The sequence below is a fragment of the Myotis nattereri genome (genome assembly GCF_964212035.1).
Source record: "Myotis nattereri genome assembly, chromosome: 1".
NCBI classification, from domain to species: Eukaryota; Metazoa; Chordata; class Mammalia; order Chiroptera; family Vespertilionidae; genus Myotis; species Myotis nattereri.
The window spans coordinates 24,355,504-24,383,255 of NC_138075.1; the positions used below are offsets into that span (position 1 = coordinate 24,355,504).

Here is a 27,752-nt window from a genome sequence, read left to right on the forward strand (position 1 = left end):
GGAATAAAGAAGTAGACTGTCAAACTACAGGGGGAAGATAGGGGAGGGAAGGGGGGTAAGAGATCAACCGAAGGACTTGTATGCATGCATATAAGCACAACCAATAGACGCAAGACACTGGAAGGATTTGGGGGAGGGCAAGTACCCCGGGGTAGGAGAGGTGGAGGGGGGGGGTATTGGGGGGGGGGGAGACATGTACTATTTGTAATACCTTAAATTTTGTTTAATATATTTTATTGATTTTTTTACAGAGAGGAAGGGAGAGGGATAGAGTGTTAGAAACATTGATCCGCTGCCTCCTGCACACGCCCTACTGGGTATGTGCCCGCAATCAAGGTACATGCCCTTGATCAGAATCAAACCTGGGACCTTTGAGTCCACAGGCCGACGTTCTATCCATTGAGCCAAACCAGTTAGGGCAGATTTTTAAAAATAAAGTAGAAACTGCACTGTAGGTCTTACTCTGTGACCAAAGTAACATTTGCCTGACAGCGCAGAATATGTGCTGGGGAAATGTGTAATGTTACTGCTAGTGCTCAGTTCTTCCTGTTTCTTGTCTGATGTTATTCCAGACCACAAATCAAGGGCTCATCAGCCAACCTTAACCTTGTACACGTCCAGAACCAAGGAAAGGACTAGGAGTGGTGAAGTGCAGCAGTAACTTGCTGTACCTGTAGCACTCTTTCTAGGATCCTAATCATTTTGAAATGGTGCCCAGAGAACTGAAGAAGATTTACAGACCCAGAGAGAAAATTATCATTGGAAATGAGCTACTGGGGGAGAGGGGAGAGGGGGATAAAGAAATGAGTCAGTTTCTCCCTCACACATGTACATACACACACACACACACACACACACACACACACAAAGCTGTGGAATATGTTATCCAAAGACAATTATTTTGGAATTGAATATTCAAAGTTTAGATAGTGCTCTTTATTAGCTAAAACTAATGGTTATGTAACAAAAAAAGATACAAATTATTTTTTTATAAAATAACACAATTTATTACTATTTTAAAACAAGTCTCACAAAATAACATTCAGAAACTCAACATTTCTAAATAATTTAACACAATAACTTTAGTCATAAAGTTCATGCTACAAAATTCCTGCATATAAAAGATAATTACCAAAGTATTAATAGATGTTAATGGATGTTAAAATGTTCTTCAGAATGGAGTTGGTTCTAGAAGCCAAAGATTCTGGAATGATGCTCGTGATCATGACTGCCCCGCTGGGAGAAGTAGCTGGCAAAAGTATGTTCCTTACAGCTACCACCCCCTGCTGTTGATGGGATTGATCCCTCGAGGCAATCGCACCTCAGAGGCAGGGATCCTGCTGATCAAAGAAGCAAATAACTTCCTACCCTCCCTAACATTAGCCACAACTTAATTTAGCCAATATCTAAATTTTTAAAATCTAGATGTAGGAAAGATAACTCATAAGGTTTCTGAGCAGGAGAATCTGTACTGACACGTCCCCGCAAGGCTGACTGCCAATGCAGTAGACATGGAAGGCGACACCAACTAGGGGAATAGGGGAATCCCAACTCTGATATGTCAACAGACAACTGCAGAGGTGGCCCTAATGCGAGCAAGAATGGGTCTGACTCGAACATCCACGTGCAGGCAAGGTATTTACCTATCTGCCCTTTGGGAGTACTTTCAACCAACAATCACTTCATAATCTTAAAGTGCAAATCTACTGAAAAATAGTGTACTCTCCCCATCCCTTTGTTCAATTTGCAGATCATAATTTGGTTGGCTGGTTCCTCTCTAACCTGCCCAATATGGGAAATTAACTAGAATCCAGTTATGACTTTTCCACGTGTCAAGTGAAAATTTATCTTAAGTCAGAAAAGGTAAGACTCAGTTTAGTTTTTCCTTTCAGTTTTCTTCCTTTGCAGTCACTGGTTTATAAAAAGGCAGGAATAGAGATATAGATGTGAAATTTCTAAAGCTCAGTGATTTTTTTAAAAATACCCTTAAATCTTTTCATTGCACCTATTTTATGGTTTTACAAAAAACAACTGAAGCTAGAGGGAAGATAAAGGAATATGGTCAAGTTAGCTGTGTCAGAAACACCAACTCTGCTACACTACAGCTTGCTTTATACTTGACTATTTACAGACACAGTAAGCAGCCCAGGTTAGCTGTTAGCTTTCTCCCTTTACCACCACTTACAATGTAAAGTCTTTGTGACTAAGTCAGACTGCAGTTAGACACAACTGTCACAAATGTCACAAATGTCAATGCTTGACATTTCCCCCAATGTTTAAAGTTAATGATTAAATCCAACCTTTCTAGCTCTACACTTTCCCCATTTAGTCCCAAGAAAAGCCCAGGCAAAAGATTCTGGGTCACATACTCTACTTACATATCACCAATTCTGACAATAAGTCAACAATTAAAATTCATTTCTCATTCCTCCTTAGTCTACTTCAGCCCACGGGTGAAAGTATCAGAAGAAGCATCTGTTCAAGTCAAAATTTCTCTTTCCAAACAGGAACCACATTTAAGTGCTTACACCACCCCTATTTGTGGAATGGATCCAGTAACCAGAGCTGCTTCTTCTGATCACATCCAAAACTGGTGTCTACACCAGCTAACTTTCATATATGATTACCAAATTTTATACAGTATTTTTCTGTATTTAATGACTGCTAGTCTTTAAAATCCTGTGCATGACTCGACAATGAATGAACACTTAAAAAATGACATGCATTTTCTAAAGTATACTTAAAATGTTAAATTTTAGAGACAAAGCAAAATCTACCATAAACTTGGATTCTGTTGATAGTAAGAGAGAGGTAGGTTAATAATCACTATCCTAAGACAAGCAAAATGCTAAGTAAGATAAGATGTAAAAGCTGAGGTCCTGCTGGGGGGAACAATAAGTCGAACTCTCCAGTCCTGAGTTTCTAATGTGTTGTGAGAATTGTTAAAGTGAGCTTTACAAAGAAGGGAAACACCAATGATCATTTCCTTCCCCCATGATTACTAAACACACCACCTTCTCTCCTGTAACAACTCAGGTGCCATATGGCTACAGAGTGAGAATAAATGGGCACTGGACAAAAGGAATGTTGGAGTAAAGCACTGGTTCTTAACTAAGGGTGGATTTATTCCCGCCCATCTAGCCCAGGGGACAGATGGCAACACATGAAGACATTTCTGGTTATCACAACTGAGAGGAGGCTTCTTCTGGTAAGTAGAAGCCAGACATGCTGCTAAACATCCTGTACACACAGGACAGCCCTCCAACATTATCAAGCCCAAATGTTGATAGTGCCAAGGTTGACTCTGATTTAAAGGAACCAACTCCTATTAACAGAGAACACAAAAATGTTCAAGGCCTGACTAGGTAATACAGATAGCCATAAGCTTAGAGTTAGGAAACACAGAAAAGGTTAATTACTTGGTAGACTAAAATTTCCTGTGGAAATATTAAAATACTGAGCTGATTCCAGAGCTCTACCATCATTACAAGAATAGAAGAAATTTAAATGATCCACTAAAATGGCATAATGCTTCAAACCAGGAGCACAGAGAGAATCCATTACAAGTAGGTTAAAGATCTAACCCAAAAAGCACAAATTAAAGGCATTTAATATCAGCTAAATTTGCAGCAGTAAAGGATGAGTTAAGGAATGATTTGAGAGAATACTCTGAACTTCTTAATACACTCTATCTTCTATTTTCTATCTTCTGTTTCCTAGTGGATTCTTAGTTTCATTCCACACAAAGAATACATAGAAGTCATTCAAATATTTGTTGAGTGGAACTGACTATGGATATTTTGTGAAACAGACACAGAAAAGCATCTTACATTTCTCTGAGAACTACAGTGATTTAGAAACAAAGGGGCCCAGCTGGTATGGCTCAGTGGTTGAGGGTGGACTTATGAACCAGGAGGTTACGGTTCAAATCCTGGTCAGGGCACATGCCCAGGCTGCAGGCTCTGTCCTCAGTAGGGGCATGCAAGAGGCAGCTGATCAATAATTCTCATCATTGATGTTTCTATCGCTCCCTCTCCCCTCCGAGAGAGAGAGAGAGAGAGAGAGAGAGAGAGAGAGAGAGAGAGGACAAGGTGAAAGAGAGAAAATTAGTTTCTCTATTGCAGAACTAAAAATAAGCAAAAATAAGACTGTACGCCATTAAAAAAATTAAATATGAAGTCATCCATTCCCTATTATAGTCACTTCCAGAATAACTTTTAGAAAATACACCCATACATAGCAATATGGCTTCAAGTCTGCCTACTAGATGAAGTTCATACGACAAGAAAACTTTGGGTCCCGGAAGCTAAGACCCAAAGACTTTGAAAGTGTAAGTCAGTCAGAGTTAAGATTTCTTCCTATCAGATTGTGAGGAAGAGCTAAAAGGAAGCTAAAAAAGAAATGTTGGGCTAATTTTTCCTTTTTAGGATTGATTGTCGAAGCAGTGGTCCCTTTTGATCAGCATGACTGAGAAATCATGTAATTCCTATTTAAATGATAACTGAAAACTTCTGAAACCCAATACTACTTATGTAATCAGTTTTTGACTCATTTTTACACAAGTAAATGGGGAAATGAAAATCAATAGTCTCTGGTTGAGGGACTTCAGGCACAATTTGGCAGAGGGCCTCTGACTTCCTTACTGCAATCTATCACTGATTTGGTCGTGGATTACTATGGACTTCATCTGGTTACTGACTACCATATCTTCATTCTCAAAAAAGAATTTTTTTCTTATGTGATAAATTGTAAACTCTGCATCCAACTATTGCTCTGTAATTTTGAGGTTAATCCTCAAAAATACTGCCATTTTCCTGGGATCCCATAATGAAACATCTCTTTTCCCTCCAATACCACTTACATAATTCATTTTAAGAGCTGTTTAACTTAGAACTTTTCTAAAAATATATTTTGAAATACTAAATTTAATTTATTGAAAGGTACCAGATCTAGTCTTTAAGTTCTATACCCTTAGAACAATCATTTCTACCAACATGGTGGTCAACAGATCAAAGTTATTAGGGCAAATTTTAATATATATAAATGGCCAAGATTTAGACTAGGCATCCAAATATAACTACCACTTATATATATATTTCCTTATATAACATACAGAGAACTATTTACCCAAAAGTGTGCCTAAGATCAGGACCACATGGGTAACATGGCCACAGCGCTAGTCAAAGGAATAACGACAGTCACTTTACCACTGACCTGGCTCACGGAATGACTGACTGACTATGCACAGTGACCTGAGTGGCCACACATGTACACACAACCTAAATTCCAGTTGACAATGTACATATATTTTGAAAACCAAGTAAGTAAACATAACATGGGCGCTAAGGCCTCCAAGATATTAATTTTTCATTTTTTTCACCACAGCTTTTTCACTATGACTTTGGAGTTTTGCTTCTACGGCTGCTGCCACCGTGCTGCCTTTGGAACCAAAGGCATGACACATTTGTGCTTCTGAGTCGTAAGGGGATGGATCTTTAGGAAAGATGGTCTACAGATTCAAAAGTTAAGCGTATATATTTCACTGCCTGACCTAAAAAAAAAATTGAATGAATAACCACATTTATTCTTTTGTTAAAAATGATTGTTCAGTCTATAAAGGTTTCAGTAGATGGAGACTGAAGACAAAAAACTGAAAATTTGTAGTTTCTAAAAAGAGGACTACAATATATAAAGTTGGTATTACCATCTGCGGGGGGTGGGGGGGTGGGGGGGGGGAGCGGGGAACATTGAATAGGTTAAGAAAAAGAAAAAGACATCATAGATTTGTTTTATCTTAAGAACCTTTCGCTCCACACAGAATCTTTAAAACAGACAATTATACAAAACTTATCTATTGTTCTTATGACATTTAAATAAGTTAACACGAAGTGGAAAACACGGTGTTAGTTTTCTTCTTCCTCATCCTGTTTAATTACTGGGGTACCTAAAATGAAAAAGAAAATTATTTCTGGTCACTCTCAATAGACTGTTAAAATTCTAAACGAAAATATTTTCCCGTTAACCTCAGAAGCTCTGAAATGCTGTGAAGTATGCCATAATAAAATAATTTCATAAAATAATCTCTTAATTTCAAATGATCCAAAAAGCCTCTCAGGAGAATTCTCAAAGGGATTAATATAAGTACTTATGAATATATGGCTCTCTAAATGCAGAGTTGCAAATAAAAATGCCTACAGATGCCAGGCATAAAAAATAAAGCACTATGTACCGATAAATGTTTAATAACCAGCTGTGATTTGTAGCAGCTGCCACTTCCTGTGGTGTAAATACTCCCACCATGGCCATTCCGAGCTACTAACATGACATCACCCAACGTGGAGTTGAGAAGAGATACACACTCACTGCCCTTGAGAGCCTGTGCAAGGGGCCTAAAGCTCACCACTAGCTTCAGCACTGAACTACATGGTGGGTCTTGGCCAAGAGACTCCTATCTGAATCTCAGTTTCCAATCTTAGCCAGCATGATTGGCTAAGAGTGGGTACCCCAAATAAAAAATATAATAATAAATAAATAAATAAAGCCCTATATATACTGAAACTTTGTATGTTAAATACAAAGAAATACTCATTTTCACAATAAAATATGCAATCCAGTATATCTGATTTTTTATGTTATTCCCCAAAATATTAAACATTGGTAATAAGTTGGGGGTGGGGGAGAACCAAAGTACAGAAAACAAAGCACATCTGCAAGCTCTCACTGGCTGGACCAGGGAATTTCTGAGCTCCAGCATCTGAAACCTGCCTATAATCTTACCTAGTCAACTACTTAATCATAATTCTTTAGCCAGTCACCTTCCAATCCAGCTAAACTAATAAACTCACTGTCTCCCAAACTCATCTTGCACACTCTTACCCCAGGACTCCTGGTTAACAAAGTTCTTCCATTTTGAAATGCCCTCCCCAACTATCCTTCCATCTAAACCTTATCCTTAATTAAGAACTAATTCCAGCTCAGCTGGTGTGGCTCAGTGGTTGAGCATCGACCTATGAACCAGGAGGTCCCAGTTTGACCCTGGTCAGGGCTCGATCCCCAATGTGGGCATGCAGAAGGCAGCCAATCGATGATCCTCTCGCAACATGATGTTTCTTTCTCTCTCCCTCCCCCTTATTCTCTGAAATCAATAAAAAAATATTGAGGGGTGGGGGGAAAGAACCACCCCCATAGTAAGCTGAGGTGGATAAAAGGGTTGAGTACTGACCTTTAGATAGAAGTGGTGAGGGAGAGATAAAGAGGCACAGAATAGGAAGGACAGAATGGCAAAGTAACAGGGGTGATGAAGAGGGGACTGAAGGGTTGAGGAACAAGGAAACCTCAACCATAGACAACTAGGCCCTTTGGTTTTGGACTGTGAATATCGGTATGAATGTGGTGATGAAGACAACAGGTAGGCCATGGGCTCTGTGCATCATTGCTTCAGGGGCAGAAAGACTGTCAGACTTACTGGCTTTTGTCTTTGAAAAGCCTAAGAAGATCACTCAGAAGATGAGTTTGTGAGGAGATGCAGGATGATGTGGAAAAGGAGGGACAGTGGTGTTCCTCCGAATAGATATAGGTTTTCCTAGGAAGGTATTTCCCTGGCTGGCAGAGAAAAGGAAGTTTTTGGGTTCTGGAGCAGCTGGAATCCTGACCTGGGTTCCTGGCAGCACCACTGGGAAGAGGTGAGACCCCAAGGGGTCTGTGACAAATTATCATTTCCAGATTTTAGATTCAAAAACAAAAACTGTTTGGTGAAATTAAGTAACTCCCACAATGACAAAAAAGATATTAAGTGGTAGAACTGGGATTAGAACCCAGTCAATTAAGGATATCCACTGACAGAGACACCTATCTTAGATCCTGTGTGTGTGTTTGTGGGGGAGAGGGTAAGAGAACACTACAATTTTTAACCAATTGTGAAAAAGTACTTACTTACCACTTATGTCTAATTATTCTGCAAAATAGTGCCTGTGATTTCAGAATAAGCCCAACTTTTTTTTATAAGCTTTTGATCTAGAGATGATCTTCTACCAGTCTAAATTTCCTAAAAGTTTTTCATTTCACCCTGGCTCAAACCTGGACCATAAAATTTCCTGTGGACAAAAATGGCCTTGGAATAGAGCCAACCTATCATTTCCTTCAGTTTTGCTCCATTTCATGATTCCGTGTCATAAATTCAGCCCTTATGCCTATGAATGCCCCTAAGCTGGCTCAGAGACACCCACCGTCAAGCTTTTTCAGTCTGGGCACTCTCTTGGTTGCCTCTTCAATCCAGTTCCCCTCAGCTGAATGCTTCTCTTCCAGGGGATTGCCGACGAACACCAGGTCTTCCAGGCAGGGCAGTTCTGCCAGCTTCACAAATTCAGCTACAGGTACAAAGAACATCTCCCACATTAAAATGGCAGGTTTTACTGCTATGCTTTCGGGGTTGAATTCCAATATCACTGGTGGTGACTATTCAAGACAATTTGTCGTTTAAGATTTTGAAGGAAGGAAGGGTAGTTAGACCATGTGGACTGATTCTCTGAAAACATTACAGAAAGGGAGGGGAAAAGAAGACATACCTCTTCTACCTTTATGCTGGCCTAAGGCTAGGATAAGAAGAAGAAATGGGATTTACAATAAAAAGGATCAATAGCCCTCGCAGGTTTGGCTCAGTGGATAGAGCATCAGCCTGTGAACCAAAGGGTTCCAGGTTCAATTCTGGTCAAGAGGACGTACCTTGGGTGCAGACTCTGCCCCAACTCCGGGCCCTGGTTGGGGCTCGTACAGGAGGCAACCAATCAATGTGTTTCTCTCACATCGATGTTTCTCTCTTCCACTCTCCCTAAAAAAAGTCAATGGAGGAATATCCTGGGTAAGGATTATAAAAATAAAAACCTACAAAAAAAACCCCAACAAATCATTCAGCAGTGACAGGTCTTCTCTATGTTGTATTGCATCACTATGGGCTAAGCTAAACTGTCTATACTTATCCCCTCTCTCATCTTTGAATTCTTAAAGCAACTCATTGGAGCCTCTACTGCAGAATTTATCACAGTTTTACAATTATTAGCTTACTAGAGGCCCAGTGCATGAAATTCGTGCACAGGAGGAAAAGGGGGGGGGGGTGTCCCTCAGCCCGGCCTGCACCCTCTCGCAATCCAGGATCATTGGCTTTTAACCGCTCACCTGCCTGCCTGCCTGATTACCCCAGCCGCCTCTGCCTGCTGGCCTGATCGCCCCCTAACTGCTCTCCCCTGCTTTCCTGATCGCCCCTAACTGCTCTCCCCTGCCTTCCTGATTGCCCCTAACCACTCTGCCTTGGCCCCTGCCACCGTGGCTTTGTCCAGAAGGACATACAGAAGATGTCCAGTCTAATTTGCATATTACCCTTTTATTAGTATAGATAAACTAACCTTTTCACTAAACTGTGAACTCCTTGAGGGCAGAGATAGTGTCCTATTCAACTATGTATCTCAAGAGTCTGGCCTATAGTTCATGCACACAATAGGGCTTTAGTAAATACTGAATAAATAATGTACAATGCAAAAGCAAAGCGCCCAGCCAGCATGGCTCAGTGGTTGAGCAGCGACCTATGAACTAGGAGGTCATGGTTCGATTCCTGGACAGAGCACATACCTAAGTTACGGGCTCAATCCCCAATGTGGCGTATACACGAGGCAGCTAATAAATTATTCTCTCTCATCATTGATGTTTTATTTCTCTCTCCCTCTCTCTTCCTCTCTGAAATCAATAAAAATATATTAAAAAACAAAAGCAAAGTAATATAGATGTCAGATAAGCCTTCCACACAATAATTATTAAGTTTAAACTGATTTCTTCCAGGCTTTGGACAATTAATTGAAATTTTTAAAGATTAATAGGACCAGAACCTATTCAATTAAAATCATTCTAAGTAAATATTTAGATGTAAATTTTAAGCATTTAGCTATTTCCCTCGGTGGTTAGAAATAAATGTCCTCCTTTTGTTCCTTGTTCCCTATTGGGCTATTTTCTATAAATAGGAGGTAGAAGTTAGCAAAGAGCCAGCCTCAGCTTACCCCAGTCTTTCACCTGGTTATTAGACATGTAGAGAATCTTCAATTTCTTCATTACATGGATTCCTTTCAACTTCTCAATAAAATTGTAGGATATCCATAGTTCTTCTAATGTGTCCCCTACGGCTTCCTGAAAAAGAAAGCAATTTTATATGTATGCTTATTTTTAAGCTTTTTTTCCTTCCTTATAGACATAAAGAGAACCCAGACCCACCTGTCCCCTGGCAGGAGAGCTGAAGGCTGTGTGGGAGTTTTTGGCATTAAAAAAGCCAAGCAGAACATTCTCTTCCTCTCTTCAAACTGATCTGAACTAAGAAAAGGTACTGAAACCACCAACAGGGAAAATAACAGCACTATTTGATCACTTTTATTGACTAGTATAGCTTTCAAATTACTTGCCTATATATTTTATTATTTTATCCTTGTAACATTTAAGATAGAAAAGCAGGTTATTTATTTCTATTATACAGAGCTTAAGGGCTTTTTCTAAGACCACAACGTTATTAAGTAGTAGAGCTGGGTCTAAATTTCAGGATTCCCACCCCCCCTCCCAATATTTATTATGGAAACTTTCAAACATAACAAAAGTCAAAAGAATTTTTACAGTAGACGCCATATCCACTACCCAAATTCTACCATTAATATTTTACTATCCTTTACCTATCAAATATCTGTCCATCTTTCATACAACTATCATTCCATTAATTCACTTTTTTGCATGTATAAAATTCAGTTTCCATTATAGTAAGAAAATTAGACCATACTGACTCTTAAATGGTAGATACAGTCAGTGGTGGCACAGACAGACTGTAGTGATTCTTTCCATCCTGGCGCTCTTAAATCACCAAAGTGATCTAGTTAGTATATCATATATGTCTTTCAGAAGGGAAATCCGTTTTCATGTAATTTAAACTTTATTGCTTGTATTTTCATTGCAGTGCATCTGCACCCATTTCATGTCTCCAACTTAAAAAGTGTGAGATAGCAGAAAAAATACTGGTTAAATGCTGCCTAGAAGATTTAGGCTCAGTTCTGGGTTCTGCCACTTAGTGTTGTTTTTATATGTGCAGATGAGGACTTTTGCTCAATTTTAATATAGCCGATTTGTTCAGTTCTCCAAGTACTAATTTAGCTTCTACTTAGTTTTCAGCCATTTGGATGCAGCTCTTTTGCCATTACCAAATTTCAGTACATTTTGGGACTTTACCTGGGAATATTACTTTGTAGAACGAGAATTTCTTAAGGCACATTGACTTATAAATGTTGTACAGATGTTGAATGCCCAGGATGTGGTTCTGTCTTTCAGTACATCTTCAATCTATTCTACTGTCTTTTATATTTCCCTAAATATAAGTACTTGCTAGCCAGCTCAATTAGATTACTATTTTGATAACTTGAGAAGTGACCAGTGCCTAAAATGTGAAACTGACATTCTACAAAGATGGTCTGACAAATCCAAAAACTGGATGAAACAGCTGCAATAACATTAGCAGCACTAAACAAAACCTTAAAGAAAATTTCAAAAGGTGTGAAACCATTCCAAGAAACACAATTTTCTATATATATTAAAAGTAAGTAATAAAGATGAGATTTTGGTGAAGCAATCTGGTGAATATAATCAGTGAAACCTGGCTAAGTTTGTTTGAATCAATTCAGTAAAAACTGTCATTCAATAAACTGGCCCTTTGGAGAACTGGGCATTGAGTGAACAAGCATTCAGCAAATTGGTTCACTTCTGCCAGTAAACAAATAATTTCTTAGTGACTTGCTCTGTAAAATGAGGAGGTTGGCACAATGGAAGACCACCTCACACTCATTAGGATGGCTACTATCAAACAAACAGAAAGTAAGAAATGTTGGCAAGGATATGGAGAAATTGGAATCCTTGCACACTGTTGGTGGGCATGTAAAATGCTGCAGGTGCTATGGACCAGTTTGGCAGGTCCTCCAAAAATTAAAAATATATGATCCAGCAATTCTTGTGGGCATTTACCCTAAAGAATTTTAAAAAGGGTTTCAAAAAGATATTTAAATACTCATGTTAATAGCAGCTTTATTTACAATAGTCACCTTTTGACATGAAAAAATATTACTAATATAAAAGTAGGTTTACAGTTGTGAGTACACAAAACAGAGTTTGTGTATTATTACTAATTATTGTGTTATTTATGATTATAACCTACTTTTGCCCACCCCTCTATTGAGTGAGAAAGCAGAAGAAAAATATATTAACCCTGTATATCAATAGTACAAAATATATAACACATAGGCATACACATTTACACAGATATCCATTTGTATTTGCACAGAAAAAATATTAAAGTATACAAAACAATATTATTTGTTACCTCATGGAATTGGGGAAGTAGGTATGGAGAAAAAAGATTTTCATAGTGTATTTCCTATACTTATAAATTGCTTGATTTGTTTTTTACAATGAACATATATTACTTTTAGAATTAAAAATTTAACCTAATAGATTTTATAATTAGTAATAAAACATATTGAATCACTCATGAAATGCTTACAGAATGCCTGCTGCATGTATTAAGCATAAGGCAAATACTAATGAGCAAAACTGATGTGCTCATTAGGATCTGTGCGAGCAACAGAAAGAGAGGGCGGGGGTGGCGGCGGGGGAGGGATGAACAAGATGGAGAAGAACAAACCAATAAAAATTTCAGACAGTAGCCATAGCTGGTTTTGCTCAGTGGATAGAGCGTCAGCCCGCGGACTGAAGGGTTCCGGGTTTGATTCTGATCAAGGGCACATGCCCAGGTTGTGGGCTCGATCCCCAGTGGGGGACGTGCAGGAGGCAGCCGATCAATGATTCTCTCTTATCATTGATGTTTCTATCTCTCTCCCCCTCTCCCTTCTTCTCTGAAATCAATTTAAAATTTTTTCCAGACTGTAATTTATATGTGTGAGTGTGTGTATGTATGTGTGTATGTGTGTATGTGTGTGTGTGTGTGTGTGTGTATCAAGAGTTATTGCCACATTAGATATAGGGTAGCTGAGTCACTTTTGAGGAGGTGACATCTGAGCTGAAGTGTGAAAGTTAAGAAGGAGCAAGTAATGTGGAAATCTATAGGAACTAAGAGTGTTTTAGGCAGAGGGAACAGCAAGTACAAAATTCAGGTGGGAATGGACTTGGTATATTCCAGGAAGAGAAAGAAGGCCAGTAGCTGGAGATTACAGCTAGAAAGAAGAGTAATATGAAATGAGATCCGAAAGAAAGGCAGAGGCCAGAGCATATATACAAATGGGCTTATAATGTACCTTAATAGTCAGTTTTCCAGGTTTATTTTATCTTTTAATCTTTTTTTTAAAATTTGAAATCTTTATTTTTGAAAGTATTACATATGTCCTCTTTTCTCCCCATTGACCCTTCCAGCCCTCCTTGCCCGCCCCCCCCCCCCCCCAGGTCTTTACCACCCTATTGTCTGTGTCCATGGGTTATGCAACCAGTAGTTTTCAATAGACCCCTTCATTCAATTTAACACTCATGTTTTACAGATTAGAGTGGTCATGTGCGCTGATTGGGAACCGAACCCTGACCTCCCGGTTCATAGGTCAATGCTCAACCACTGAGCCACACTAGCTGGGCTCCATTATTTTTTAGAGAGAGTGGAAGGGAGGGGGAGAGAGAGAGAAAGAGAAAGATCGATGTGAGAGAGATACATCAATTGGTTGCCTCCCGCATGAGGTATGTGCCCTTGACAGGGAATTGAACCCGTGACCTTTCAGTCCGAGGGCTGATACTCTATCCACTGAGCCAAACTGGCCAGGGCTTTGGGACTTTTTAAAGTTACTTTTCTACTTTATAAAATTTCTGCAATGGACAAGTATTATTTTCATACTAAGAAAGAAGTATATGCTTTTGTAAAGCAATAAATAGCAACCTACCAGTCCATTTAAGTTCTTTATGTTGTTTCTTCCTAAAGACAATATCCTCAAGTTTTCTGTAGCAGGGAGGAAAAAAAGCAATTTTTTGTTTATGAGAATCATATTACACAATTGTAAATCTAGTATACTATAGCTTTAATAAATTTTATATAATAAATATATTTGTATAAGAGTAAGAAAGGCTGTATTAATTAAAAGTGGTAATCAAGTAGAAAATAAGGTGAACATGCCCTAGCCGGTACGGCTCAGTTGATAGAGCATTGGCCTGTGGACTGAAGGGTCCCAGGTTCGATTCCGGTCAAGCCACATGCCTGGGTTTGGGGCTCGATCCCCAGTTGGGGGCGTGCAGGAGGTAGCCGCAGGAGGCGGCCAATCAATGATTCTTTCTCATCACTGATGTTTCTATCTCTCCCTCTTCCTTCCTCTCTGAAATCAATAAAAATATATTTAAAAGAAAATAAGGTAAACACTACAACTGAGATTTCACATCACGCCAGTATTAATTTTTTTAATTGTTAGCTATTTAGAATGCATGCTCTTAAATTGATGGCTAATAAAAATATTAGAGGGATAAAATAAGAGCAAAGAAGATTTGAACTTTAGATTTGAGAGCATGTATATACTTCAAATCTTTTATGGTATGAGGACTCATAATAGAAAACATATTTAAGAATAGTACACCTCACTCCACAAAGGATTAGAAATAAAATTAATTAGTATTTTTTAAATCTTTTACTTTCAGTCTTTTAAATAATTAGATTGTGATTTGGTTTAAAAGATGCCTATTTGTATTTTTTATAAGGATGTTTCTATCTGTGTATCTACAGATTATTTGTGAAATAGAAAAAAGGAAGAAGAAACAGTGGTTGCTGTGGGGGAGGAACTGAGAGTATATGGTCAGAAGAAGACTTCTTTTGAACTATTTACATAAAACCACGTACATGTATTATTTTCAAAATTAAAAAAAGATTTCTAGTAAAACACAGGAAATCTCATTTGTTCTAAAAAAAACTACTTGATTACTTATGCATAAATTATACATTTAGTTTTCACAACTTAAACTTCAATAACTACACTGTCCAATATGGTAACTACTAGTCACATGGCTATTTAACTTAATTAAAAATAAATAAAATTAAAATTCAGTTTCTCAGTCACACTAGCTGTGTAAGGGTAGTGGCAACTGTTTTGGGAATGTGCAGACAGTTCTATTGGATGGCACTGTTCTATAACATCCATAAATTGATAGTTAAGAATACAAAACCAATTAACTGAGTTCAAATCCCAACTTTCTAGGAAAGCAACCAAACCTCTTTGAATCTCAGTTTTATTATGTAAAATAAAGAAATACAGTATCTATTTTATAAGCATATAAGAACTGAGGTAGCCCTAGCTGGTTTTGTTCAGTGGATAGAGCATTGGCCTGTGGACTGAAGGGTCCCAGGTTCGATTCCGGTCAAGGGCACATGCCCAGGTTGCGGGCTAGATCCCTGGTGGGGGGCGTACAGGACGCAGCCGATCAGTGATTCGCTCTCATCATTGATGTTTCTGTCTCTCTCTCCCTCTCCCTTCCTCTGTGAAATCAATAAAAAAATTATTTTTTTAAAAAAAAAGAACTGAGATAATTGTCTAAAACATTCAGCCTAGCCCGACTGGTGTGGCTGAGTGGTTGAGCATCAACCTATGAACCAGGAGGTCAGGGTTCGAATCTCAGTCAGGGCACATACTCGAGTTGTGGGCTGGATCCCAGTGTGGGCGTGCAGGAGACAGCTAATCAATGATTTCCTGTCATCAATGACGTTTCTATCTCTCTCTCCCTCTCCCTTCCTCTCTGAAATCATATATATATATATATATATATATATATATATATATATATATATAATAAAACATTCAGCCTATTGCCTAATCCATGGTAAGTACACAATAAATGGTGTATTTGTGTCTGTGTGTGTATCAGGTATATATGTTATATAAACTTTGGTTTTAATTAATTTAATTACTCTTTCTTTGTAAACATTTATAAAAGACGGTCTTGGATTATAATAATAATTACCTACTTCATAACTATTGTATTAATCCTCACCAGAGGATATTTTTCCATTGATTTTTAGAGAGAGTGGAAGAGAAGGAAAGACAGAGAGAAACATCGATGTGAGAGAAACACATTAATTGGTTGCCTCCTGCATGAGCCCCAACCAGGGCCTGGGCTGGGGAAGAGCCTGCAATCAAGGTACATGCCCTTGATCAGAATTGAACCTGGGACCCTTTAGTCCTCAGGCCAATGCTCTATCCACTGAGCCAAACCAGCAAGGGCACTATTGTGAATAATAAAATGAGTTAGTGTATATAAAGGACTTAGAATAGTGCCTGGTACATATAAAAGCTCAAGAAATATTAGTCATTTTCATAGTGAGGAATATGTTCTGTCCCTTTAGATAATGAACTCCTTGGGGGCAAGAATAATATTTTATTAATCATTTTTTAAAATATTTTTTTATTGATTTCAGAGAGGTAGGGAGAGGAAGAGATAGAAACATCAATGATGAGAGAGAATCATTGATTGGCTGCCTCCTGCACACCCTACACTGGGGATCAAGCCCGCAACCCAGGCATGTGCCCTGACTGGGAATCAAACCATGACCTCCTGGTTCATAGGTCAACCATGCTCAACTACTGAACCATGCTGGCCAGGTAAGTATTATACTTTCTAAAAGTCATTGACACCTTAGTCGGTTTGGCTCAGTGGACAGATTGTCGGCCTGCAGACTGAAGGTCCCGGGTTTGATTCCAGTCAAGGGCACATGCCTGGGTTGTGGGCTTGATCCTCAGTAGGAGGCGTACAGGAGGCAGCCAATCAATGATTCCCTCTCATCATTGATGTTTCTATCTCTCTCTCCCTTTCCCTTCCTCTCTGAAATCAATAAAATATATATATTAAAATAAATAAATAAATAAACAAGTCATTGCCAACTTGATAGGCAAAATATTAATATCTTGTTTTAATGTTTGTTTCTTCACTAGTGAATAAGCTAGGAATCTTAAGGTAAGTATCTTCAATTATCCAGGTGTTCCCTAAATGCAATCACAAGTAAACTCAAAAGAGAAAAACTAGACACAGACAAAAAAAGACAGAATGCAATATGACCACTGAGGCAGAGACTGGAGTGATGTAGTTCAAGGAATGTGCAGCCCTCAGAATTGAGCAGAGGCAAGGAACAGGTTCTCCGCTGAAGCCTCCGTAGGGAGTGGGGCTGACAAAACCTCGACTTTGGCCAGTGAAACTGATTTCAGACTCTGGCTTCCAGAACTGGGAGGGAATAAATGTCTGTTATCTTAAGCCATCAAGTTCCAGCAGCCATGGGAAACTAGCACCAGCGTCAGAGGCCTTGGCAGCTTGGTAGGTGATAATGTCATTAACAAATTTAAGAAGCACAGGAAAAACAGGGAGGATGAGAAATTAAAAGTTAAATATAACCAGTATGAAACATAAGACAAATCTGAACACAAAAAATATAACAAAAAATCTGATTTTTAAATTTAAGATATCTCAATTCAAACCCTTAGCTTTAAAATATATTTAAAATGTTCAGGTCTCATATATCTGTAATTTTCTTTGGATAATCAAATTTAAGACAAATGATTTATATAGTCTCTCTGTCATCTGACAATTACTGTGGTTAAAACAGGTGCCGGCTTCTGGGATTACGTAGTGTCTCTGGAATGTTTATTCCAATAACTAGAAAATCCAAGAACCATCTGCTATTGTGGATCGCTTACTTAAGCCGTTCAGGTTGGCAATTTTTTCAATGCAGTTCGTCGACAGTGAAAGCTTCCTTAAAAAGAACAAAGGAAAACTTGAATTAATATGAAAAAATTGTAAATAGTATATCAGAGATTATTTCTCTAGTGCCCATAAAAGATGATATTTAAGTCATACTTCCTTTTGTCAGTGAATTCTTTTATCCCCTTCAGAAATGGCATATATTCCTTCATTTTAAAATCTTCATAGTTTTTTCTGATTACAAAAGTTAACATAGACTCATTGTAGGAAATTTAAAAAAACCTCTTTGAGTGCAATTTGGTGTTATCTATTAAATATTTTAATGCATGTATTCTTTGACATAGTAATTCATTTCTAGGAATACATTGCATTGAAATACTAATGCAAATACCAAAAGTTCTATGAATTAGGTTATTGATTATATTATGATAGCAAAAAAATGGGGGGAAATCTATAAACATCCATCAACTGAGGATTACTATACTGTCATGAAAACAAATGACACTGGGCTATTGACACCAACTTGATATGTCCATGATATGTAGTTAAGTTTTAAAACCATCTAACAGAACAATACATTTTATTTTCTCATGTGTTAAATCTTTCAGAAATGTATATTGTAAGAAGTCATATGTAATCCTAACCACCCCACACATTCCCCCAGATCACTTAGTTCAAGGAATTTTTAATAGCTCATATATATTTATTTAGATTTTTTCTATACATACTTTAATTATATAAAGATAAATTTTTAAAGGGAGAATATATACAATTCTTAGTCTTCCTTGATTGACAAAATGTTTTTAATATCTTAGTAAATTTCATGCAAAAATATAATAAAAACTAATTTTATTGAATATTTAATGCATGCCTGTTATTCTTCTAAGTATTTTATATGCATTAACTATTTTAACCATTACAACAATCTTGTGAAATATTAGTATCCATATTTTGAGAGACTGAGGTACAAAGATATGAGACAATTTGCCTAATATTCCATAGCCAGAAAGTGGCACAGCCAAATTTAAAACCCAAAAAGTTTGACTCTAAACATGTGATCATATCCTTTCTGATTTGACTTGAAGAGGAATTATTCATTTTTTTACTTGATACAGCAAAGTCAATGACTGTACAGTGTAAATTACTGATCAAATCTGCATATTTTCTAGTCATCCCCCTTTCCCGAGAAGTACTAATGGAAAACTGAGTTCCTTAAACTTGGGAATATGGTGGGGAATAATTCTTTAATTGTCCAGACAACCAGAAGGATGAATAAAGACGAGAACTTACTCGCAATTAGCAAGCATGGACAAGGACGCATCCATCTTCTCTATAGGAGGGATCTGGGCATAAAGCTTTACCTCCTTGGCCTCAGATGGCTTCTGACTGGTTTTCTCTTCCTGTGATAAAAATTAATTTGGAAAAAAATGATCCCTGATTGTAATGTGGAGTTAAAGGAGGCTAGAATTTCCCAAGGCTTTTCTATCTTTATTTCAAAACAATTATTAGAAATTAGTAGTTCTGTGCATTCCTTTTTTTTCCTAACTATTATTTTTATTGAATTCAGAGAGGAGGAGAGAGAAAGAGTGAGACAGAAACATCAATGATGAGAGAGAATCATTGATTGGCTGCCTCCCACACACATCCCACTGGAGATCGAGCCCACAACCCGGGCATGTGCCCTGACCTGAATCTAACCCAGGACCCTTCAATCCACAGGCCGATGCTCTATTCACTGAGCCAAACTGGCCAGGGCAATTCTGTGCATTCTTAATTTTTTGATGTTGTTAATTCTCATTTGAGGATATTTTTTCCATTGATTTTTAGGGAGAGTAGAGGGAGTGACAGAGAGAGAGAAACATCAATGTGAGAGAAACACATAGACTGGTTGCCTCCCGCACAGCCGACCAGGGCCAACCCTACAATCGAGGTAAGTACGTGCCCTTGACTGGAATCAAACCTGGGACCCTTCAGTCATGGGCCAACACTCTATACCAGTGGTTCTCAACCTTCTGGCCCCTTAAATACAGTTCCTCATGTTGTGACCCAACCATAAAATTATTTTCATTGCTACTTCATAACTGTAATGTTGCTACTGTTATGAATCGTAATGTAAATATCTGATATGCAGGATGGTCTTAGGCAACCCCTGTGAACCCCAAAGGGGTCGCGACCCACAGGTTGAGAACTGCTGCCTATACAGAGCCAAACCAGCCAGGGCAATTCTGTGCATTCTTTATAGTTCACTTATTGACCTTTACTGTTGACTCTGATAATCAAGGTTCTACATGGAAAACTGAAGTAATTCATTGTTAGATCTGAACCAAAGGGGAAAAAAGAGGAAAGAAAATAACTAATTTCTGTAATATTTAAAACTAGAGGCCCAATACATGAAATTCGTGTAAGAGGCTTGGCCCGCACAGCTGTGGTGGCTTGCCATGGCCCTCAAAGCCCTGGCTTCGTCCAGAAGGTTGTCTGGAAGGACGTCCAGAAGGACGTCGGGAAGGTCGTTTGGCTATCCAGTCTAATTAGCATATTATGCTTTGATTATTATAGATCCTTTAAGAGCCTATCAATTAATAAAAGCAAACACAACAACAAAAACATCTTCCTGGGAAGAATTCATTGTCTCTAAATAACGTTTCCTTAAATATCAGGTTCAGACCTACATAAGATCAACTGTTTTCTTTGTCATTTCATCTTTCTGTTTTTATACATAATTCAGTCTGAATTAGAACCCCAAAATATCAAGAATTTTGGAAGATATTCTCTTTACAGCACAGCTGAGGTCACAACTATTTACTCTGCAGTAATTTACTACTAAGTTATACCTTAGAGTTTAATTTTGGTACTAAGTATACAAAATTAAAATTTAATTACCAATATATGCTGCCTAATAATATTTTCTAAGTATATCACAACCAGAATATTTATATTGATACAATCCACTGATTTAAATCAGATTTTCCCAATTTTACAGGTACTCATTTATATATATGGTGTGACTGTGTTTGTATGGGTGCATTAAGTTCTGCACATTTTTATCACCTATGTGGGTTCATGTACCCACCACCACAGTCAACATAACTAAGTAGTTCCAATACCACAAAGGTCCCTTTTACTGAAAGGTCAGATTTAAATAACTATCTAAAAATTCTCCTTGCATGGTTTCTAAAAGAAGTTAAAAACTCATATACTCACCCATCTGGCGAGGGCTTCTTTGATTGTTGTTGCTTTTGCCTTAAAAAGAGAAGGAAAAACAAGGCTGTCTTTATTGGTGTAATCTGTTAATTTTAAAAAATATATATTTTATTGAGTTTTTACAGAGAGGAAGGGAGAGGGATAGAGAGTTAGAAACATCGATGAGAGAGAAACATCGATCAGCCGCCTCCCGCACACCTCCCACTGGGGATGTACCCGCAACCCAGGTACATGCCCCTGACCTGAGTCAAACCTGGGACCCTTCAGTCCGCAGGGCAATGCTCCATCCACTGAGCCAAACCGGATGGGGCTAATCTGTTAATTTTTCATGCGATAATTACTAGTCTTTGTATCTACCATTTAAAAAATTAACTTGTTTCTTTGAGACTTTATATGCAAAGAGTTTTTCAATTTTCTCAAATCAGAAAGATTTAAATATCTCTCTGAGAAACTAAGGGAATCAAGATGTAATGTCCATTTACATAACTCCCACTTGGTTTTCAAAAAATATATAGATTTCAAAGCTTGATATTAAAATATGTCATTTCATTGATTCTAAGATCTACATCTTCTTTCACATGTTAACATCTTTGAAATTCGGATGCATCTTCTAACCAGGAACAATTTACAATTGTCGTGGCCAGGTGCCAGTGGTGAAGTTTTAGAAAAACAAGAACCATTTTATCTCATATACATAGATTCCTTTTTATGCTTGCAAAGGATGACATATAATAAAAGTCTATATGCCCAAATACATTTAAAAGAACTCTGCCAATAAGTACAAAATAAAAATTCTAAGTGATAAGAAATTATTTGTTATAGTTCAATTCTAATTTATTTTTCTTTCTTAGCAGAACATAAAATAATGTCGCACTTAATAATCAATAATACCTTAGATTCCATTTATTATGATATTTAAAACTTTAAAGATGAGAAAGGAAGACATCCATTGAATTACTGCTAGAGTTCTTTTAAAAAAAGAAAGAGAGCCCTGCCAGCGTGGCTCACTGGCTGAGTGTTGACCCATGAACCAGGAGGCCAGGGTTCGATTCCCAGTCAGGGCACATGCCCGGGTTGTAGGCTCAATCCCCAGGGTGGGGCAGGCAGGAGGCAGCCAATCAGTGATCCTCACCCTCTCCCTTCCTCTCTGAAATTAATAAAAACATATTAAAGTGGCGGTTCTCAACCTGTGGGTCGCGACCATCGGAAAACACATATAGCATATCAGATATTTATATTACGATTCATAACAGTAGCAAAATTACAGTTATGAAGTAGCAACAAAAATAATTTTATGGTTGGGGGTCACCACAACATGAGGAACTGTATTAAAGGGTCGCGGCATTAGGAAGGTTGAGAACCACAGTAAGAGTGAGGGGGGGGGGAGAGAGAGAGAGAGAGAGAGAGAGAGAGAGAGAGAGAGGGAGAGGGAGAGAGAGAGAGGGAGAATCTTAAACAAAAACAAAGGGAAAGTTTTAAAAGTATATAGCATTATGTCTAGAAAATAAGGGCATACTAATAAATCACTCTTGGGTTAAAAAATTAAAGTAAAATAATAAAATAAAAGACAAGTAAAAATATGAGAAATACATATAACACGTAAAACGAAACTTACAGCCTCAAATACATTTATTTTAAAAGAAGAGAGAACAAAAGATAGAAAACAAATAAGCTAAGCATTCAAGATATTTGAAAAAGTACATCATTATAAACCCAAAAAAGGCATAGGAAATGCAAAGGAAGAAGTCAATGAGAAACAGAGCAGCGGGGAAAAGATTAATAAAACTAAAAGTTAGTTCTTAAATCTCTGGCAAGCCTGATTGATCAAAAACGAGAGATAGCCCTAGCCAGTTTGGCTCAATGGATAGAGCATCGGCCTTTGGACTGAAGGGTCCTGGGTTCAATTCCACTCAAGGGCACCTACCTCGGTGGCAGGCTCCCGGCCCTGGTTGGGGGCATGTGGGAGGCAACCAATTGATGAGTCTCTCTCACATCAGTGTTTCTCTCTGTATTTCCCTCTCCCTTCCACTCTCTCTAAAAAATCAATGGTAAAAATATACTTGAGTGAGGATTTAAAAAAAAGAGAGAGAGAGAGACAAGTTAAAAATATAAACTAAATAAGGGGAAATAATACAGATACCACAGGGATTTTAAAATAAAATATGATAAGCAAATACATGGTAATAAGTTTGAAAAGCTAGGCCAAGTATACATTTCTAAAAACAAACAAAAAAAAACAACAGAAAAGTGCCAGAACTGTCACAAGAAGAATCAGACCAATAACTATTTAAATCATTAAACAGAAAATTGAAGAGATTTACCCTCATCCTCCTCCCCTAAAGCTCCAAGCCTAATTTTACAAATGAGTTCTACCAAGCTTTCAAGGAACAGATATTCCCTGTTATACAAGTTGTTCCAGGAACCAGAAAAAGAGGGAAAGCTGCCAACGTATTTAAGAGGCTAGAATAACTTGATGATATAACGAGATAAGGAGCCCTCTTCATTTCTCAACACAGATTTGAAAAGCCTAGATATGATAATAGGTCTCCAAAGCCAATGATGTATAATGAACATGATAAAGAAAAGTTTATCCCAGGAGCATAAGGATTGTTTAACAACAGAAAAAATTATAAATGTAAATCATTTATTATTGGATTAAAAGGGGGGAAATCACATTTATTTCAACAAGTGGAGAAAAGCACTTGATAAAGTTCTACATTTTTTAATTTTAAAAATTTATTTCTTGGTTTTAGAGAGAAAGGAAAAGAGAGAGGGAGGGAAGGAAGGAGAGAGAGAGAGAGAGAGAGAGAGAGAGAGAGATCAATTTGTTGTTCTACTTATTTATGCATCATTGGTTGATTCTTGTATGTGCCCTGACCAGGCATCTAACTCGCAACCTTGGCATATGGGGACAACATTTAAACCAACTGAAAAACCTGGCCAGGGCCCATAAAGTCTACATTTGATATTAAAAGCTCTCATTTAAGAGTTAAAGGGCTCCCAAGTGGCTCAGCTGATTGCAGCATCATCCCATACATCAAAAGGGTTGTGGGACCAATTCTTGGTCAGGGCGCATACTTAGGTTTCGGGATCAATCCCCAGTCATGTGTATGGGAGCCAACCAATCGATGTTTCTCGCACACATGATGTTTCTATCTCTCCCCCCCTCCCCTTTCTTTCTTTCTAAAATCAATAAAAACATATCCTCAGGAAAGGATTTAAAAAATAAAAGAAAAGCTACATACCAAAAAGCTATAATAAGCACCATACTTAATGGAGAAATTCATTCATTTCAGCAAATATTCATTGAGCATCTACCATATACCAAACATTCTTCTACATACCTAGTATATATCAAAAGACGCCGAAACCGGTTTGGCTCAGTGGATAGAGCGTCGGCCTGCAGACTGAAAGGTCCCAGGTTCGATTCCGGTCAAGGGCATGTACCTGGGTTGCGGGCATATCCCCAGTAGGAGATGTGCAGGAGGCAGCTGATCGATGTTTCTCTCTCATCGATGTTTCTAACTCTCTCTCTCCCTTCCTCTCTGTAAAAAATCAATAAAATATATTTTAAAAAAAAGATAAAACAAAGATCTCTGCCTTCATAGAACTATTAGCAGGAGATAAATGGTAATACAATTTTGAAAATAAAGAAATTATACACTATATTAGAAGATGACAATTGCTAAAGAAAGAGAAAAAGCTGAGCTTGGTAAAGGATATTAGGATCTGTGTATATGTATGTGGAGGGTGTTTGTTTTAAATGAGGTAGGTAAGGTGAGCCAGACTGGAATGGTAACATTAAAAGTATTCTCTTTAAGATCCCAAACACATCAAGGATGTCTACTATCACTGCTACTATTTAACATGATACAAGAGATCTTTAAAATGTTATAATAAAGAGAAATACAAACTGCAATGGTTAAAAGTAGGAAACAAAACTCACTTTGTGCAGATGGTCATCTATATAGAAATCATATAGAATAAACTCACAAATATTAGAACAAATGGAGTTCAGCAAGTGAACACTGTTGACAATGTAAACAAAAAACTGGGAGAAGATATTTTCAATGTAAATCCAACAAAGGGCTGATATCTAGATATATAAGGAACTCCTAAAATTCAGAACCAAAAGAAATATGGAAAAGTTGGCAAAAAACATAAACAGAATATGCACAGAAACTGAAATCCAGATGACTAATAAGAATATCATAAGGTATTCAAACTCATTAAGAATTGGAGAAATGCAGAATAAAACAATGGAATGCTAAAAAAACATCCTCAGACTGGCAAAAGTTAGAAAGTTGGTGACAATGTAGAGAGAAGCAAAAACTAGTAAAGCCAATCTGGAAAGCAGTCTGACAGTGTGTAGGTAAATTAAATCTGCATAGACCCTACGACTCTGCAATCCCACTACCAGTATATTTCCGAGAGAAATCCTTGCATGGGTCCATAAAAAGACACATAAGAACACTTTCAAGTTGGAAGCAATCTAACTATCTATAAATTGGTTTATAAGGTCATTAATTCTAAGGCAGTGGTCCTCAACCTTCCTAATGCTGCGACCCTTTAATACAGTTCCTTATGTTGTGGTGACCCTCAATTTCATTGTTACAAATTGAACATAATTAAAGCATAATGATTAATCAAAAAACCCAATATGTAATTATATATGTGTTTTCCGATGGTCTTAGGTGACCCCTGTGAAAGGGTCGTTCGACCCCCAAAGGGGTTGCGACCCACAGGTTGAGAACCACTGGTCTAAGGCCATACCATCCTGAACACACCCAATCATGTCTGATCTCAGAAGGTCACAAGTTCCTCTCTAGAGGGAAGGAATCAAAAACTGAAATGCCTAAAGAACCAATGGAACATCATTAATGGATAAAGCTAGCCAGGTAAAGAGCCCCTACTTGGCTCTAGAAAACTGTTGACAGGGGGGACTTGGGACAAGAATTACCCTAACATCACATTTCTTCAAACATGAAAACTCCCTTAATGAAAGCAACATCCTTATTTTATGTGCCATTAAGAAAAGATGCTGCCAATTATACGACAGTAAAACATTTTCAATAATATAAAAATGTAAAAAAAAATGTCTTATGGTGGAATATAGTATTTCTGATTTTTCAAAGAAGCCAGAAATCTCAGTCTTGTGAAATATCCTTTTTTAAGACACTGGAAGCTAATTTTTTTTTAATTAAAAAACAAACAAACGATTATGTGAGGCCCTGGTCAGATGGTTCAGTTGGTTAAAGTGTGGTCCCAATACACCAACGTTGCAGTTGGATCCCAGGTCAGAGAACATTCAGGAATCAGCCAATAAATGCATAAATGGGGGGAACAACAAATAGATGTTTCTTTCTCTCTCTCTCCCTTTCTCAAAATCAATCAATAAAAAAATATGTAAGGAAAGTCCTTTATAAGTAAATAACACATTATGTGGGCCTGTATTTCTGAGGGGACCAGAACTAACAGTTTACAGCCTCAGCTAACTTCATCTAATTACTGGTTCTGACTCTTTATTTGGAGATTTGCAATAATTCTTATGGTTCATGCTTGTGGGATTTAGAGCTTATTGTTTCTTTGCCTGAATATAAACCTAGGTTCCAGAACTTTTTCCTTCCCTTGGCAGTGGTTTTAGCTAAATGCCTGTGGAATAAAGTAAGGAAGGGACGGGGACTACTTTAAAAAGAGTGGTGTTTAATCTCATGGTTGCGGGTGGGCATGAATGGCTTCCTCATCATTTCCATTTCTTGGGCTCAGTTTCTGCCCACCTATGTAGCATTGGAATCACATAATGAAGACAACGAATTATACTTATTCTTCATAAACATCTCCATCCCAGCCAGCCAATCACATCCTTTGCTGAACACCTTTGGCTGGGTCTATAACCAACCAACAACATCCCTCTTCACGCTACTAGTGGGAACTGCCAAGCATGCAAGCAAGACAGAGCACATTTTAAGTAGGAACTGAGGAGCATCACTAGGTCAAGCCATTACTTCATAACGGTTTTCACTGGATAAACAGATGACAGATTTCAAAGCTAAGGCAGTATTTCTCAAAGTGTGGTGGGGCCCACTCCAATTTTAGAATAACCTGAGGTGCACTGTCAAAATGCACCTGCCTGAACCTCCCCCATCATATTAAAAATGCATAATCTGGATTCCAACAAGCTTATAGTATTTGGGCCCACTAAAATCATACATACGCACACTGACAGTTGAGAAACAGTACCCTAATGCATTCTATCAGGCTGGGTTTCACAACGCTACCTATTAACTGCACTCACAGTCATTCAGGGCAACCTGCGCACATCACAGGTTTAAATACTGCCGCAATGGTGTGACATGCATCACTCTCGTAGCCAGCTCCCCCACTCCATCTCCCTAGCGGGGGAGGGGGGAGTTACTTCTTTGTAAAAGATACCCTCATTCACCCACTCCCTTCCATCACCGTTCCCACCCCAAGCCCCTCTTCTTCGAGAATTTCCTGCTCTTTGCCTTCCCTTCTCTTTGCCAGGGTCCCTCCCTATTAACCCAATCTCTAATCCGTCCAAGCCCCGTCACCCCCGACCACCCAGCTTCTCCTTCGCCCCAGGCCTCTGACTCCAAGGAGCCAGCATCCGCTCCCGGGCTCCCTTCCGCTGTTCAAGGACACCCTCCGCCCTCCCAACCCTCACCACTCTACAATCACCCTTTCCCACTGCCAATCTCTTCTCGGCTTGACTACCAGGCCTGGAAGAGACTCACCATTCCGGCGGTTGCTACTGTCACTGCTCTGGTTGCTAGGGCCCGCCGAGGTCAGTGCGCGTGCGC

At 38.2% G+C, this 27,752-nt stretch overlaps 1 protein-coding gene across 1 annotated transcript; it reads right to left on the minus strand.

The window, feature by feature from the left end:
* Nucleotides 1-5,377: 5,377 nt before the first annotated feature.
* DNAL1 (dynein axonemal light chain 1) lies at nucleotides 5,378-27,752 on the minus strand. Its single transcript, XM_081110652.1, has 8 exons — nucleotides 27,687-27,752; nucleotides 20,932-20,970; nucleotides 19,021-19,130; nucleotides 17,727-17,782; nucleotides 13,947-14,002; nucleotides 10,044-10,170; nucleotides 8,226-8,366; nucleotides 5,378-5,944 (listed from the first exon to the last, which is right to left on the minus strand). Exons 1-8 carry the CDS (start codon nucleotides 27,687-27,689, stop codon nucleotides 5,904-5,906), a joined length of 573 nt encoding a protein of 190 aa, XP_080966778.1. The 5' UTR covers nucleotides 27,690-27,752; the 3' UTR covers nucleotides 5,378-5,903.